Source organism: Jaculus jaculus, chromosome 2 (genome assembly GCF_020740685.1).
Source record: "Jaculus jaculus isolate mJacJac1 chromosome 2, mJacJac1.mat.Y.cur, whole genome shotgun sequence".
Taxonomy (NCBI): domain Eukaryota; kingdom Metazoa; phylum Chordata; class Mammalia; order Rodentia; family Dipodidae; genus Jaculus; species Jaculus jaculus.
In genome coordinates, this window is record NC_059103.1 from 8,692,339 (window position 1) to 8,710,666 (window position 18,328).

The 18,328-nt window shown below is 41.8% G+C and overlaps 1 protein-coding gene across 1 annotated transcript in view; it reads left to right on the forward strand.

Moving 5' to 3' along the window:
* The first annotated feature begins 1,832 nt into the window (after positions 1 to 1,832).
* The window catches only part of LOC101595472 (cytochrome P450 3A25-like), a 33,604-nt gene continuing 17,108 nt past the window's right edge, over positions 1,833 to 18,328 (forward strand). The window contains exons 1-7 of the mRNA XM_004666332.2: positions 1,833 to 1,983; positions 2,443 to 2,536; positions 5,002 to 5,054; positions 7,457 to 7,556; positions 11,493 to 11,609; positions 11,871 to 11,959; positions 14,644 to 14,792. Of these exons, the coding sequence (XP_004666389.2) occupies positions 1,910 to 1,983; positions 2,443 to 2,536; positions 5,002 to 5,054; positions 7,457 to 7,556; positions 11,493 to 11,609; positions 11,871 to 11,959; positions 14,644 to 14,792 (676 nt within the window). The 5' untranslated portion in view covers positions 1,833 to 1,909. The remainder of the gene's footprint in view (positions 1,984 to 2,442; positions 2,537 to 5,001; positions 5,055 to 7,456; positions 7,557 to 11,492; positions 11,610 to 11,870; positions 11,960 to 14,643; positions 14,793 to 18,328) is intronic.

Consider the following 18,328-nt stretch of genomic DNA (forward strand, 5'->3'; position numbering starts at 1 on the left):
ACCTGGTCTTCTAGCTTAGATTTTCTGTCCTTTCCTTCATCCATTTTACTGGTGAGATTTTCTACAGAGTTTTTTATTTCATTAACTGTGTTCTTTATTGCTAGTAATTCGGACTGGTTTTTCTTCATTATTTCTATTTTCTTATTTATGTCTAGTATTGACCTCTTTATTTCATTAAATTGGTGTCCTGTATATTCTTTGATTCCTTTGATTTCCTCTTTGGTTTCTTCTTTGACTTCTTTGAACATATTTATAATCATTCTTTTGAAATCTTTCTCAGGCATGTCCTCTAACTCGTTTTCAGTGGAGGTCATTTTTGATGTATTAATACCTTTTGGTGGATTTATATTGTCTTGAGTTTTGGTGTTTCTTGTGTTATAATATATATATTTTTGCATCCTGGATTATTTAATGATTGGATGTTCTAGTTAGCTGGCTATTATTAGATGTATCAGACAATCTGATGTTATATAACTTCAGGGTAGGCACTTAAGGCGTTAGGTGTGGCTCTCAAGACTGTCAGAGTATTTATCCAAGAGTAGGTATTATGACAACCAGATCCTCTAACTATCCCTTAGGGTGTGTGGTGCCCCACCCACACCCTTAATCCTGACAACAAGGAGGTTAAGATTTCTGATCTGTTGAGGGTTCCAAGTTAGCTTGTGCACAGGTGAGACCCTTCCCTGGTGTAATCCCAGTTACCTCTGCTCCTGCTTGGGTCCCACTGTTGGTTCAAGTTGGCGTGGCCGGGTCCCTGGACCGCTGCTCTGTTCGCTGGAGCTGGGCACTGGTAGTGGGGGAGGGGAAGCTGCTGATGCTGCTCTAGTTCTCTCGCTGTTCCACGTGTTCTTCTACCTTGTGATCTGCTCCTGAAGAAGGGTTACAATGAACCTTTTTTTAAAAATTCTTTTGTTCATTTTTATTTAGTTATTATTTGAGAGAGAGAGAGAGAGAGAATGGGCGCACCAGGGCTTCCAGCCGCTGCAAATGAACTCCATATGTGTGCACCCCCTTGTGCATCTGGCTAACGTGCGTCCTGGGAAATTGATCCTTGAACCAGGGTCCTTAGGCTTCACAGGCAAGCGCTTAACTGTGAAGCCATCTCTCCAGCCCTACAATGAACCTTTTGTGAACTGTCACAGTGAGGATTGTAGCTCAGTCCTTTTGAGTCTGAGCAATGGACTGGGTGTCCTTCTCCTGGCTGCAGACCAGTCCCTACATCCATTCCCAGTGCATAAAAACTGCAAGCTTTAATCTCTGAACCTCAATTGGACACTAAAGGTTGTGTCTGGGGGGCGACTGTGGCCAAAGGACAGGACCTTCAGCAGGAAGGAAACATCGGAGGACAGAATCACTGAAGGAAAGCAATGATGAACCTGATTCCAAACATTTCCATGGAAAACTGGGTATTCCTTGCTACCACCCTGGTGCTTTTCTACTTGTAAGTAAAGGTCCAGGTCCTCCCCTCGGTAGCCCTGGAGCTGGGATAATACTCAGGTCCAGTCCGTTGAGCAATCAAAGGTTGCAGTTCAATGAAAGTCCACATTTTTGTAGCTAAAAACAATATTGCTGTACACTGAACCATGTAGCTCTCCACACTTCAGTCATACTGCACCGTTGAAGCATTGAACCGCAAAGCCATCTCTCCAGCCCTACAATGAACCTTTTGTGAACTGTCACGGTGAGGATTGTAGCTCAGTCCTTTTGAGTCTGAGCAATGGACTGGGTGTCCTTCTCCTGGCTGCAGACCAGGCCCCACCTCCATTCCCAGTGCATAAAAACTTCAGGCTTTAATCTCTGAACCTCAATTGGACATTAAAGGTTGTGTCTGGGGGCGGTGACTGTGGCCAAAGGACAGGACCTTCAGCAGGAAGGAAACATCGGAGGACAGAATCACTGAAGGAAAGCAATGATGAACCTGATTCCAAACATTTCCATGGAAAACTGGATATTCCTTGCTACCACCCTGGTGCTTCTCTACTTGTAAGTAAAGGTCCAGGTCCTCCCCTCGGTAGCCCTGGAGCTGGGATAATACTCAGGTCCAGTCAGTTGAACAATCAAAGGTTGCAGTTCAAGGAAAGTCCACATTTTTGTAGCTAAAAACAATGTTGCTGTGCACTGAACCATGTAGCTCTCCACACTTCAGTCATACTCCACCATTGACTAATAAAGGGCTGCAGTATGTGAATGTGAGTATATGTACCCCATAGACTCACATGTTTTATTAAGCTTGCTACTTGGGTCTCCAGCCCAGCTGAAGGAGGGGGTCAGTGGGGCAGACTCTGGGATCCAGCCCAAAGGTGTGGATTTGGGGTGGAGGAAGAGCACTTGACACCTAAGCCATTTCTCAAGTCCTACTGCTGATCTTCAGGCAGTGACTGGCAGACCGCATAGAGGGACAGTCACAATCTGGGTGGCCTGGCATTCTTCCTCCTTTTACAGATATGCGACCTATACACACGGATCTTTTAAGAAAATGGGAATCCCTGGGCCCACGCCATTACCTCTCGTGGGAAATTTGCTGTCCTACAGAAAGGTGAGCACCGTCTGAGCTTTTCTCTTGCCTCTTCTGGCTCAGTTTCCATGGATGGAAATTTTGGGGTTTCCCACTTCCAGGAGCGGCATGTGCCCACAGCCAGCATGGCAGGCTCCTGTGAGGCTCTGCTGTGCCTCTCAGACAAGAACCACAGTCCTCAGACACATTGGCTTGAAACTCAGCTCATGGACCACAAGAGGGTTTTGCTCATTTCCTGATGAAAATTTCAGGTAATTGCTATACTTGGTATTTGGAGAAAAAAAGGAAGGGGTTCACCAGTTCCAGGTCAACAACCTATACACACTCAATTCAATTTGTAGCAACAGGAATCCGTGGGCATTTTCTTCCCTTCTTGCTCAGTATCTCTGAAACACCCCTGCATCGGGAATTCCGTGGTTGTACCTCTAGTGAATTTGCGTTCACTGTAATTCTCTACATGTGGTTATTTCCATGTGTTGTAGTCAGGTTTGCATTGCTGGCAAAAATCACCCAACAAAGAGCAGCTTTTGGGAAAGAAAGATTTATTTCGACTTACAGACTCAAAGAGAAGCTCCAACATGGCAGGGGAAAATGATGGCATGAACAGACCAACATTAGGTGGACAACAGGAACAGGAGAGTGTGCCAAATACTGGCAAGGGGAACCTGGCTATAACACCCAAAAGTCTGCCCCAACAGGAGACATTAATTCCCAAGTCTCCATCAGCTGTGAACCTAGCATTCAGAACACGTAAATTTATGGGGGAACACTTGAATCAAGCCACCACATTCCACCCCTGGCCCTCATAAACTAATAGCCATCCATGATATAAAATGCAATGCATTCAGTCCAACTTTTAAAATCCCCATATATTTTATCAATCTTAATGATGCTCAAACATCCTCATTATCCAGAACCCATATTGGCACAACATAAACATTCATACATACTGCAAAAGAGGGCACTGGGCATAGCAAAGAAATATTCAACCAATGCAAGATTTAAAACAACCGGGGCAAACATCAAACCCTGTAGCTCCAAGTCCAACAACTCTAGCCAGTGACAAATGGAGTGTGCATGCAGGCTGAGCACTTGTGGCTAACCTAGCCTCATGCATGTCTCCTGGATGGGCGTTCCCAAGCTCACGCTCAGAAGGCTGTAGCAAGGCGTGCTTGTGGGCTGTCCTCTGCTCACACTTTCTCTCCTGAAGATTCTACGCTTACTTCCTACATTCCAATCCTTACAACAGAGGGTTTGGCTGCCCAGTTCCTGATGAAAACTTCCACAATTTGTTTCCGTCTAATATGAAAAAGGAAAAACAGACCCAGATCAACTCTAATGCATGTTATCCTTCATGAAATCTTTTTAAAAAAATTTTTTATTTATTTACTTGACAGAGAAAGAAGGAGAGAGAGAGAATGGGTGTGCCAGGGCCTCCAGCCACTGCAAATGAACTCCAGACACTTGTGCCCCCTTGTGCATCTGGCTAACGTGGGTCCTGGGAATCAAACCTTAGTCCTTGGGCTTTGCAGGCAAATGCCTTAATCACTAAGCCATCCCTCCAGCCCTGAAATCCTTTTCTCTTTTTCTTTTTTTTTGGGGGGGGGCATATATAAAACTTCACAACTGTGAGTTACCCCAAGGAACAGTTAAATGTTCTAAAGTAAAAAGTGAGCAAGGGGCTGGAGAGATGGCTTAGTGGTTAAGCACTTGCCTGTGAAGCCTGAGGACCCCGGTTCGAGGCTCGATTCCCCAGGACCCACGTTAGCCAGATGCACAAGGGGGCGCACGCATCTGGAGTTCGTTTGCAGTGGATGGAAGCCCTGACGTGCCCATTCTCTCTCTCTCTCTCTCTTTCTCCCTCATACTCTCTCTCTCCCTCTCCCTCTTTCTCTCTGTCTGTCGCTCTCAAAGAAGTAAATAAAAATAATTTTTTTAAGTGAGCAAGGCTGTGATTTTCAGTGTTCCTCCTCAGAACGCTGGAAGTCCCGTCAGTGTCATCGTCACTTTCTTCTTCATTCTCTCAACTCACATCGTGCTTCCCTCGCTTTCTCGCTCTGCATCATGTGTCTCCTTTGAGAAAAGATGTTGAGTGAGGACACAGACGTGTTCAGGATCCTGGGAATCTCATTGTTCTTGCCTTTGATTTCCTCATGAATGCATGGAGAGAATAAAAAAGTATGCTAGGATCTCAGAGAGATACAGACACAAGTAAGCCAAAAGGACTCAGGGCGATAGTTGCTTAGTATAGATGGACAAGAATAATTCCTTCCATACACTGTGCCCTGATGAAATGCAAGAGTTCTCTATGTCAAATATCACTTCTATTCTCTCCATCCCTTCGTATGTCTCTGAATTAAGAACTTGTGCTCGACCTACCAGTGAGAGATAGTAATCCCAAATTTGTAGGATCGACTTACGTCCTAATGAGAGATGGGTGAGTGAATATACAACAATAATGAACTTTATTTTATTTTTCTGTCCAGGGCATATGGAAGTTTGATCAAGAGTGTTTCATTAAGTATGGGAAAATGTGGGGGTGAGTATTCCAGAAACTTCTACCAAGTAGACTTGTTAGGATGTGGCATCCCACTACATGAGGCTAATGCCACCCCAGCATTCTTGGACGCCTTTGGAGAGCTGTGCCCCAAGAGTCCTGTGCCACCAGACGTCAACTCAGAATGAAGCTGGCAACACTGCAGGTCATGAATGTTCTCCAGGCTTCATTGGTCCATGGACTTCCAGCATACTCTTTGTCTAGTATTTGGCTATCATTCTCTTCTCCACTTCTCCTTCCTTAGCTCCTCTTAAATTGTACAAAATGCATCATTCCAGGTCTTTCTAACACGCTGTCACAAGTGCATGGCATCATCATCTTGCCATGTTTATTCACTTTCACATTAAAAGATAAATTCCATTTCTACTACTACTTTTGAATTTAACATGTCATCTTTTTTTTTTTTTTTTTTTTTTTTTTTTTTTTTTTTTTTTTTGGTTTTTCGAGGTAGGGTCTCACTCTGCTCCAGACTGACCTGGAATTAACTCTGTCATCTCAGGGTGGCCTTGAACTCATGGCGATCCTCCTACCTCTGCCTCCCGAGTGCTGGGATTAAAGGCATGCGCCACCACGCCCGGCTTACCATGTCCTCTTGAAAGATAGGCTGGGGGCTGCGGAGATGGTTCAGTGATTAGAGCAGCTTGATTGTAAAGCCTGAAGGCCCAAGTTCAATTTACAAGGACCCACACAAAGCCAGGCAAACAATGTGGTGCACAAAGTAACATGTGCATCTTGAATTCACTTGCAGTAGCAAGAGGTCCTGGTGGACTTCACTCTCCCTCTCTCTGTCCCTCTTTCTCATTAATGAAGAAAAGATTAAAATGCTCCCTATATGCAAACATAAAAAAATACACTGAGATAACAGGTAATCATTTGGGAAATGCCTAGACCTAGTATTTTCTTTCTTTAGCAAACACACTGTACAGATGTACAGTCTTGCCTTATGTTTTACTTTAAGCCAAGATCTTTTTCAACAAAGATTTATTTTTATTTATTTATTTATTTATTTATTTATTTATTTATTTATTTGAGAGCGACAGACACAGAGAGAAAGACAGATAGAGGGAGTGAGAGAGAATGGGCGCGCCAGGGCTTCCAGCCTCTGCAAACGAACTCCAGACGCGTGCGCCCCCTTGTGCATCTGGCTAACGTGGGACCTGGGGAGCCGAGCCTCGAACCGGGGTCCTTAGGCTTCACAGGCAAGCGTTTAACCGCTAAGCCATCTCTCCAGCCCTCAACAAAGATTTTAATGGACGTGAGTGTGACTGCCTCCTGCTAGCTAGCCGAATTGACTTTGGAGATGCAGGGTATATTTAAACACAGTGTTCCTGGGGTTTGTGTCCTTCATGGTTTGGTAGGGGGCAGAGCCAACAGCAGCTGGGGAGTTCCATCAGAGCTGCGGGATGCTGGTGAGAGCCTGGGAAGAGCGCAGCAATCACCACTGCTGTGAGCCACAAGCAGGCGGAGGAGCCGCTGCCTCTTCCCGCCTCTGCATCTCAGGAACCCCAGGAATGGACCCAGGCTCTGCTGACTTGACAGGTCACATAAAGATCATGTGATCCTATGACAAGAGCACACACTGATGATCAACCATGTCTTTTCCCCAACCGCTCCCTTTAGTAGTTTTACCTGTGAGTCCTTGATAGTTGGCCTTTAACATTTCTCTGCTCTGCTATCATCTCATAATGAGTTATTTTATTTAAGATACATATTTTTATTTATTTGTTTGTTTATTTAATTTGCAGGGCTGGGATTCAAACCCAGGGCATGGTATAAACTCCTCTACTGAGCTACATCCCTAATCCAGATACTGAATTTTTTTTTGTTTTATTTATTTATTTGAGAGTGACAGACAGAAAGAGAAAGAGGCAAAGAGAGAGAATGGGCATGCCAGAGCCTCCATCCACTGCAAACTCCAGACACGTGCACCCCCTTGTGCATCTGATTAATGTGGGTCCTGGGGAATCGAGCCTCAAACCAGGGTCCTTAGGCTTCACAGGCAAGTGCTTAACTGCTAAGCCACCTCTCCAGCTCTGGATACTGAAATATTTTAAATGTGTAAAACTCATTCAGAATGTTAAAGACAATTCCCATAGATGCATACACAGACTTAATGAATGTTCCAGTGTTCGTTGTAACTATGAGGTCTCTGGTCTTTAAGTGTCTCTCCTCTGCTTTAGCCACATTGACCTTCATTTATGTTTTATGACATCACCAATGGTGTCTGTGGTCAGAAGTCCTCAGTGGAACCAGGACCTCATGTTATTGTCTGTTGTACAACTGCGGTGTGGACTATATAAAATCAGGGATCTGGATCCCTAGCTGTGGATTTGGCTTCAGAATCTGATGTGTTAAGTTCAATCAGTTCTGTTTTCCCAACATAGGATATATGAGGGTCGACGGCCCATGTTGGCCATCACAGACCCAGACATGATCAAGGCAGTGCTGGTGAAGGAATGTTATTCTGCCTTCACAAACCGGCAGGTAAGAATCTCATGTTCGAAAAAGCAAACTTTTCTTCCCTACTTATGAATTTCAACTTGAAATAATTATAGACTCATAGTAGTTACCAAACAATGTGCAGGGAAAGTAGATGCATCATGCAGATTTTCCTAATGATAATGTCCTCTTGCATGTGTACAAACATCGTGTATTCCTAGTGATTTAGTAATAGGATATTAACATTGATACAGCCTGGAGTGTATTCACATTCCCTCAGTTTTGTGGGTCCTTATCTGTGTGTGTGTGAGAGAGAGTGTGTTTTGCTCTAGGCCTAGATTTGTACATGCAAATCTGTGTAATTACCAATGCAGTCCAAACACAGATGATCCCGTCACCATGAAGCTGCTTCTTGGCAGTCCACTGGTGACCACGTGTAACGCTGCCTTTTCCTATTACAGGTTGTAATTCAAGGTGTCAAATCTGAATGTCATTGCCTATCTTCCTATTGGTATTTGTGGTGTAGATGTTATAAGATTTACATTTAAATATATGGCTTATTTGTGCTAATTTGTGGCCTGTTGATTCAATGTTTGTTCTACTGGACCATTGATGCTCAGTTACTCCAGAGCCATTATGGGGAAAACTGTTGAATTTTTGGAATTTCACTTGCACTATTGTAAAACATTGGCTAAGTCTTTTGTATGAATCTGGTTTTTTTGTTTGTTTGTTTGTTTGTTTGTTTGGTTGGTTGGTTGGTTAGTTTTTTCAAGGAAGGGTCTCATACTCTAGCCCAGACTGACCTGGATCTCACACTGTAGCTTCAGGCTGGACTCAAACTCCTGGAAATACCTCTACCTCAGTGTCTTTAGTGCTGGAGTTAAAGGCATGCACCACCATACTTGGCTTCATTTTTCATTTTCGTTTCTTTCCGTCTTTCTTTTTATTTTTTAATTTTTTTTTTGTTTTTTTTTTGAGGTAGGGTTTCACTCTAGTCCAGACCTGGAATTCATTATGTAGTCTCAGGGTGGCCTTGAACTCATGGTGATCCACCTACCTCTGCCTCCCAAGTGCTGGGATTAAAGATGTGCACCACCACACCTGGCTCATTTTCATGTTTTTTTAAAAATAAATTTAATTAATTAATTTATTTGAAAAAGAGAAAGAGGCAGAAAGAGAGAGAGAGAGAGAGAAAGAGGGAGAGAATGGGTGCACCAGGGTCCCCAGCCACTGTAAAGGAACTCCAAATGCATGCACCCCCTTCTGCATCTGGCTTATGTGGGTGCTGGAGAATCGAACTTGGATCCTTTGGCTTTGCAGGCAAATGCCTTAACCACTAAGCCATCTCTCCAGCACATTTTCTAATTTTTTCATTGATCACTCTAACTGTCCTTCCTCCAATAGCTCATTTTCCTGATTATTGGAATGATTCCTCCCAGTGTGTTTTTTAATATTTTATTTGTTTATTGCAGAAGAGGAGAAAGAAAGGAAGCAAGAGATAGAGAGAGATAGAGAGAGAGCATGTGCATGCTAGGGCCTCTTGCCACTATAAACAAAACTCCAGATGCGTGTGCCACTTTGTGCATCTGGCATTACTTGGGTAACAGGGAATCGAGCTGTAGCCAACAAGGTTTGTAAGCAAGTGTCTTTAATTGCTGTGTTATCTCTGCAGCCCCCCCAAGTGTATTTTTAATTTTTTTGTTTTATTTTTATTTATTTTGAGAGCAACAGAGAAAAAGAGGCAGAGAGAGAGAGAGAATGGGCTCACCAGGGCATCCAGCCACTGCAAACAAATTCCAGTCACATATGCCCCCTTGTGCATCTGGCTAAAGTGGCTTCTGGGGAATCAAGCCTCGAACTGGGGTCCTTAGGCTTCACAGTCAAATGCTTAACTGCTAAACCATCTCTCCAGCCCCCAAGTGTATTTTTTTTTATTTTTTAAATTAATTAATTAATTTTATTTGAGAGCTTATTTGGGGGTTCTAGCAGGGGAGCGCAACTACTTGTATACCCTTGACTGAACACCAGTCCTTCTCCATTTGGGGAAGGTCATCCTCTTCCACCCAGTGCAGCTTCTGGAGGGACGCACATGGCTCTGTGAGGGAGGGAGGGAACACCCACCCAGCCAGCCAGATCAGCTGAATCAACCCTGGCGATCAATGGGGCGATGGATGTCACAGCCAGATCGCCCTCATGCCCTATTTACTTATTTGAGACAGAGAGAGAGAGAGAATGGGCACACCAGGGCCCCTAGCCACTGCAAAGGAACTCGAGATGCATGTGCCACCATGTGCATCTATCTGGTTTCCAAGTGTATTTTTATTAGTGATTAGGTTTAGCTATTTTTGGCCTTTTGCCTTCCCATGCAAATTTGCCATAAGCTTGTATGTGAATATATTGCAGAGATTTGAATAAAAATAGTTTTTAACATTATATATATATATATATATATATATATATATATATATATATATATATACACATATATATTAAACTTTGTGCTTCCAAAACATGAACAGTTTCCATTTCTGTAGGTTTCATTGTTTCATTTTGTAGTGTATATCCTGGAGACACTGTACATATTTTGTTTGATTTTCCACATGATTTTACTTTGGGTTTAGCTTATGCAAATGGTATTGGGTACTTAATATTTTCACAAACTACTGTTACTACATAGTTTGTGTTTGCCTTATATCCTACAACATACTAAACTCAACATTTCTTAACATTTGGCATATTCTTTGAGGTATTATGAAAAAATGGTGTCCCTGGTATTACTTTTCTTTTCTTTTTTTTTTTTTTTTTTTTTTTTGGTTTTTCGAGGTAGAGTCTCACTCTGGTCCAGGCTGACCTGGAATTAACTCTGTCATCTCTGGGTGGCCTTGAACTCATGGTAATTCTCCTACCTCTGCCTCCCATGTGCTGGGATTAAAGGCGGGCGCCACCACGCCCGGCTAGGTATTACATTTTTGATATGTGATTATTATGTCTTTTATATCATTTTCTTATCTTATTCCACTAGCTAGGATTTCCAGGGTATGATGAATACAAGTGGTAAGAGCAGATATTTTTAACTGATCAGAATCTGAAAATGATATGCTCAGCTTATGATGAAGTGATAGAAAGTTTCACAACAGTAGCACATTAGGTCTATTGGACCTTGGAGCAACTGAAAATTCTACATGAGTTGTTAAGGCACAAGCAAAATATCACAAAGAGTATGTTTTTCCTCAGCATCTTCCTCCAAATCAAGAAAAAGAGAGAGTAGTGGTAAAGGCTATAAGTAAAACAACCATTTGTTATTTAAATGGTTACAGGATTGCTTTTATTTTCCAATATCATTTATTCTCTTTTTTAATAGGCATGGAATTTAATAGGTATGAAAGAGAGAAGACAGTTCCCAGTACAAAAGTTGAATAATATTCCCTTTTCCTTGTGCCAGTGATAAAGATTTAAGGGAGAAGTATTTCTAACATTACCTTATTATTTCACAATCACACACAAATAATAAATCCTAAGTGCATAAATCACAATTATAAAAAAATAATCAAAGCATCTACATGTCATTTGCCAATTCATGCTACATATAATTTACATGCAGAATTAATTGGAGACAAAAATGTCCCATGGTCACCTAGTACTTGTCATCCAACCATTTCTACTCTGCAAAGCCCTGGAGAATGTCCTGGGTCTCATTCTGTCTAGTCAGCTGGAAGCACACTTTCCCTTCCTCAAAAGAGATTTGCATCTCAAAGGAGCCTAGGATGTAAAGGCGTAGATCACAGAATCGCCCTGATTCCTATACACCAGGAGGCAATATGAATGTGAATACTCGCAGTGAATACCAAGCATAGGGTCTGCCAAACAGTAGGTAGTTACTAAATGTTGTATCAACAAATGCTGTGTGCTCAGACTGTTTTCTACAACTATGAAGAATCTCCAAACTTACATAAAGAGCAATCTATTTCCTTTGGATTCTAGGTGTTTGGTCCTGTGAAAGACTGTATGAAAAAATCTCTTGCTTTGTGTAAAGATGAAGAATGGAAGAGAAATCGAGTGCTGTTGTCTCCCACCTTCACCAGTGGAAGACTCAAGGAGGTACGAAAATCAGAGGACTCTTCTTAGGAATGTTGGAAAATGAAATAGGAGGCTGGGAGCAGCCGAGATCACAGTCCCTTTGCAAGGTGTAGTCCTCTGAGCTTGAACTTCCTAAAAATGATCTTCTGTCTTAATGTCAAATGAGACTCATTATGCGATTCATTATAACACCTCTTGTGAATTCATTATTTCAAAAAGCTTGTCTTTCTGGGACTGAAGTCTTTAAACTTAAGTACGCATGGTTTTGTGTTTCATTTCTAGATGTTACCCATCATTCAATGGTATGGAGATACATTGGTTCAGACCTTGAGAGGAGAGGCAGAAAAAGGCAAGCCTGTCAACACAAAAGAGTAAGTAGCAAGACATCTTCTGGGACTGTCAGCTGTCAGGAGCCCCTCAGGGAGCTGCAATTCCAAAGGCTGTGTTAGAAGCAGCAGTGTGGTGTTACAATGGCCCACTAACTATGGAGTCACTTCCAGGACAGGACCGAACAGCTGGGAGAGAAGAGTCTTCTATGACTTTCAACCAAATTAGTTTACTCACTTAATTCTCACCTATTATAATCTAATTAGATGACAAAATAAATAGTTAGAATAGAAAAACCCTGATCACACCTAACTTGTGAGTATACAGGGTGGGAATGGTAGTTGAAGAATATCCTGAGTATATGTTGAATCAGTGGGTTGGGAAAGAAAGTTGCAATGTGGTCCTTGGAGCAACTTACAAGTCTTCATGACAGAGAGAGAGAGAGAGAGAGAGAGAGAGAGAGAGCAGTATTAAAGGCTATAAGTACAACAACCTTTTATTACTTAAATGGTTACAGGATTGCGTTTGTTTTCCAATATCATTTATTGTCTTTATTTATGTATTTATTATACATTTATTTGCAAAAATAGAGAGAGAGAGAGAATGAATGGGCATGTCAGGACTTCTTGCCACTGCAAATGCACCCCACAGCCACACACCACTATGAGTATCTGGCTTTACAGGGGTATTAGGGTATCGAACCCAGGCTGTCAGACTTTGCAAGCAAGCAAATCTAACCACTGAGATATCTCTCCAGCCTCATTTATTCTTTTTAAAAGTAATTTATTTTTGACAATTTTATGCAAATATAATATATTTTTGCCCTCTAGTATTTTCCCTTGTCCCCTTTCTCCTCCCACTAAACCCCTGCCTCCCACCTAATGTCCTTCCTGCTTTCATGTATTTTTATTTTTGACCCGCAGGGAGAAAGTCAGGTTTGCTGTATAAGCATGGTTGGGATGTTATCTACTGGACAATGCTCAGTTTGCTAATGGGTGTACCGCCAAAGAACTTGGCTACCCCTCCCTTAGCTATGAGGAGTGGGATCTCCAGATGCCCTCCCCATCCAAGATTGGATGCTGAGGAGGTCTCGACGTTGTGTGGGAAACCACAGCTACATTGAGTTCATGAGTGCGATGGCCATGTCATGTCAAGTCCAGAAGATGGCATCCCACAGCCCTCCTCCCTGTTCCCCTGAGCTTACGGTTTTGCCATCTTCTCTTCTCTGATGTCCTCTGAGTCTTGGGTGGGGGGGAGGTGCCAAAAGATGCCCTCTTTAGGGATGAGCACACCATGGTCACTTCTCACTACTCTCACCAGCTTATGCTGTGCCACGCCTTTTGAGACAGAAACTTGCTGGTCAACACTTGCTGATCTAGAACTCCCAATCACCCTGCATCAGGCCCCTGAGCGCTGGGATTAGAGATGTGCACCAACTCCTCTAGCTATTGGGCATTTTGATTATATCTATGCAGGAGAAAACCTGATTTTGTCCTGGACTCATGTGCCTGACTGCTCAGAACAGAGTGTAGTTCTTCTGTAAACAAACTGATGTGTAATCAGCTCAGAGCATAGAAAAACCTAAATTAATATACCTTTGCTTGTGTAACTTTTTATTAACAACTCTCATGAGTACAGACAATAAAAAAAAAAAACATGATAATTCTCTCCCACTACCTCTGTTTCCATTCTTGTAGTTCCCCCCCTCCATGGATCCATTTTTTACAATTAACCTCTCTTCTATTTTGATATCACCATTTTCCCCTCCTCAAATGCAGATCTTGCGGAGGAAGCGCCAGGCACTTTGAGGTCAGTGAGTATCAAGGCCATCTTGTGTCTGGAACACTGTGTGGCAAGTAGTATTCCCCTTCCTTTTGCTCTCACACTCTTTTGCCAGCTCTTCCACAGCGAACCTTGGGCCTTCAAGGGTGTGTTAGAGATGTCTCCCTTAGTGTTCAACACAAAGTGTTCAACACTCCACTGCCACTTCTTTTAAGCACTCCAGTAAATTTTGAGTTACTCCACTGGTGACTACTATTTGATAAGAGAAGCTTCTCTACCCAAGAGTGAGAGTAGCTTTAATATATAGGCATAAATATAAGTGTTTAGAGGGCAGTTTGGTGAGTACAGTATAATTCAGTTAGTCTGCCAACAGTAGACATTCCTCCCCTGGGGTGTATGACCTCTCCAGCCATGGGCATTTCACTAGGTTTTCAGTAACAGGCATGTCTTCCCTCCCATGGACCAGGCCTCCAGTCCAATCAGAGAGAACTTGTTTTCTCCCATAACAGACATGCCACTATTGCCAAGTGGACACGTTTGACCTGGCTGCAATGTGCCCTTTCTAGACTCTCATATGAGCAATCAGTTTTCCACCATTGTCCTTGGGAAGCATAGTGCTTCCCACCTCTTTCCAGCACATGCCACATACATTCCTGAATTGTCGGATGATTAATCTCTTTCTTTAAAAGTAAGCTCCTTGGTTTAGAGGTATGCCTAACTTACCTCAGTGTCCCCAGTTCACATAGAACAAGGGTGCCTGCGCTATTGTTCCCGACATAGACATGAGTGAGTTGATGGTGCGACAAACATGTTGGATATCCCAGCACTGATACTGCAAGTCTCTTTGCTTCTTTCCCCAGTGGATAAAGCACCCGCACTTCCTGTGCACATGTAGAGAGAAGTTAGAGAGGGTGCATATGTTAAATCTCCATGTCCCTCTACCCAGCATGTTTGGAGCCTACATCATGGATGTCACCACTGCTACTTTACTTGGAGTGAACATCAATTTCCTCAACAACCCAAAGGACCCATTCATGGAGAAAGTAAAGAATACCTTCATATCAAAAGCTTTAAATCCATTCCTACTCTTAAGTGGTATGTACAGTATTTCTTCTCCCTTTATCTTCTTCCCTTCTTCCCCAAATATAACAGCCAAATCGATTTATAAATTCACCTGCCATGTAAGTCATCCTCTTACAATGCACAGGTCAATATCTAATGCTAACAAAGTCAAGATCAGTGTTCACTGTAAAGCACTTATGTCCAGTGAGAAACCTTGTACCTTCTCACCATCACCAGCCAACTAGCCTTGACCTGCACAGCCACTCTTCCATTGTCTCTGCCTTTATCTATACTAGACAATTCAAATAAGTGAACTCATAGAATATGTGGCTTTTCAGCTACCAATATGTTTCCAAGTGACCCAAGCATCACTCTTTCCCTTTTGTATGGACCAATAATGTTTTATACTGGTTGATGGACATCCAAGTTTTCCATTTTAGTATTGTTCATTTTGCTCTTGTGAGCATTTGCACATAGCATTGTATTTGAATGCTTGTTTTCATTTTTTTCTGGGTACATACTCAGATGTAGCATTGCTGAGTTACAAAGTAATTCTATTTTAAACATATTAATTAACTGAGAAAATCCTTTCCAATCTACCAGCCATGTCATATCCTCCCAACAGGGATGCAGGAGGGCTCTGTCCTCCATGGCCCATCCAACACTTCCTTTGTCCATGGTTCGGATTATGACTACTCTAATGGGTGTATCATGTTATAGACCTGTGGTTTTGATTTTCATTTCTATAATTCTTATATTTTTATTTATTTGTAAGGAGAGAGAGAGAGAGAGCATACGAGGTCTTCTTGCCACTGCACATGAGCTCCAGATGCATGTGTCGCTTTGTGGAGCTGGCTTTATGTTGGTACAGGGGAATCAAAAGCTTGTCAAACAAGTGCCCTTGACCACTGGACAATTACTCTAGACCCATTTTCTAACTACTAAGGATGTAATTTTTTGTTGTTATTGTTTTTCTGATGTGGGGATCTTATTCTAGCCCAAGCTGTCCTAGAATTCACTCTGTACTCCCAGGCAGGCTTTGAACTCACACTAATCTTCCTACCTTGCCTCCCAAATGCTGGGATAAAAGGTGCCCACCACTGCACCCATCTTTAATGATATTTCATAAGGTTAAAATTTTAATAACATGTTTATATAAAAATTAGGTCTGCTATAGGTAAATTATATTTTTCTTGAGTTGTAAGATTTCTTTACATACCCTTATACAATTAGCTTCTCAGTTATGACTTTTAGAATTTTCCTTCTGTCTTTTCACAAGCGTATGCCAGTTGACTACAAAAGTTTTAATTCTGATAATATACAATTGATGCATTTCCTCCTGTTACTTGTGCTTTGACCTAATCTTTAAGAATCTATTGCCAAACCTGATGTGAAAATTAGTTCCGTGGGCTTAAAGAGTTGTACAGTTTAGCTCTTATATTCAGATCTTTGCTCTATTTTCAGTGATTATCCAAATATCTCAGGTCTAGTTATTTTATGAAAGGGCTACTTGTTTTCTCCATGATGCTCTTTTTACAATTCAGTGGACAAAGCATCCATGAGTGTTAGAGTCAACTTTGCATTGGAAGAAAACTCCTGTCTGACAGCAGCTTGTGGAAGGAAAGGGTTGATTTTGGCTTACAGACTTGAGGGGACGCTCCATGATGGTAAGCAGCAGGACAGTGTGACAGACACTGACAGGGGGAAGCTGGTTTTAACACCCTTACGCCTGCCCTCGACAACACACTGCCTCTAGGAAGCTCCAAGTCTCAAAATTTTGCCATCAGCTGGGACCTAAGCATTCAGAACACATGAGTCTACAATGGACACCAGAATCAAAAACCTATAGGGAGTTTACTTCTGGATTCTAAATTCCATCCCACTGATCTACATGTCTCTCCTAACATCAATTCCAAATGCCCTTGATGATCTTAGCTTTAGGGTGAATGTTTCAGCCTAAAACCATGAGTTCCACAGCGTTCGTGTTACTTTTCCGGACTCGTGGTGGATATTAGAGTCCTTTGACACTCCATATAGAATTTTCAAAACAACTGCCCGATTTCTATGTAATGGCTACTTATAATTCTACTGCAGAAGGTGTCAAATACATAGATCAACTTGAGGAACCTCAATGCTATTAATTTCTTTGAAGTATGAGCATCAGACTCCTTCACACTTGTCTTCTTCAGTACATTTTACAAAGTTTTCTGGTTTTTAGAATATATGTCTTATTGTTTTGTGAATTTACACCTATTTTAAATCTTAGAATACTTTCAAAACCATAGTCAGCATTGCACAGACTTCAAAATGATTTTCATGCATTGATGCATGCTTTCACTTCCCGTTGCCATAAGGGGACAGAGGTGATGAACGAGTGCCCTGATCTTTCTTCTGTTCCTGGGGGAACCTGTAGAAATCAGGTGCAGTGTTCTCACTAGATTGTTGTTTTGTTTTTTTCTTTTTTTGAAGTCCTTATTATTTATTTTGTTTTTATTTTTTTATTAGTTTTGTATTCAGCAAATACAGTCAGTTTGGTACCATTATTAGGCTCATCCGTGACCTAACCCCTCCCCACTGGACCCTCCTTGTTAAGGTATATGGGTCATGCATTGTGGAGTTAGCCCACAGTTATGGGTACAATAAATGTCTCTGCATATCATGACCCAACATGTGGCTCTGACATTCTTTCCGCCCCCTCTTCCGCCAAATTTCCCTGAGCCATGTTGGGTTGATTTTTGGTCTGCTTCAGTGATGAACCAGGTACCAGCACAAGGGTGAAGGCGATCAACAAAATCAACCAAATCAGAGATCCAGAGACCCAGAGGCCCCCAACACCTCATCCAGATTGTTATAGAAAGCTTTCAGGAGCTTGAGGGAATTCCCTGCTACTTCTGGTAGGATGGGAATTTGTGTCCCAAAGTGATTTTAGATTTGGGATGTTAGGGAAGTAGTTTCCCTCCATCCCTTGAGATGCTTGTGTTGTGTTTGCTTTTATTATCATATCACATGCCCTTGTGAACAGGGGCAGCACCCACCCAAGTGGTTATATGCACAAGTTGTTTTGTGTGTCTGTGGAATTGTCTTGCAGGTGCTTTTTTTTTTTTTTTAAGGATTTGTGCATCCATATTTATAAGTCTCACTCTTCTGTGATATGTTTGTCTACTTTTAGTATAAGGGTAATATTCCCCAGAAAGGATAAACTTAAAATTTTCTTCTAGCCTTCTAATGTCTGCATGTGATGCGAAGAATTTGTATTTATTGTTCTTTAAGAGTTTGGTAGAGTTCACCACTAAGGATATATTTGAGGATATGTTTAGATTGTATTTTTGTGTGTTTTAGGTCTGTTTATGTTTGTATTTCTTTTTGCCTCTTTCTGTACTACTGTCTGTAGGATTTTACCCATTGAATTTAAATCATCTACTTTGTGTGGTCATTGTAATGATACAACTTGAGTGAATTGGCTTATAATCTTTTTTATTTTTTCAAGATCAGTAGCTATATGTGGTATCTTAATCTGGATAAGTTCTTATAGGGTTCTTTCTCTTTCTTTAACCAATGAACCTATCTAT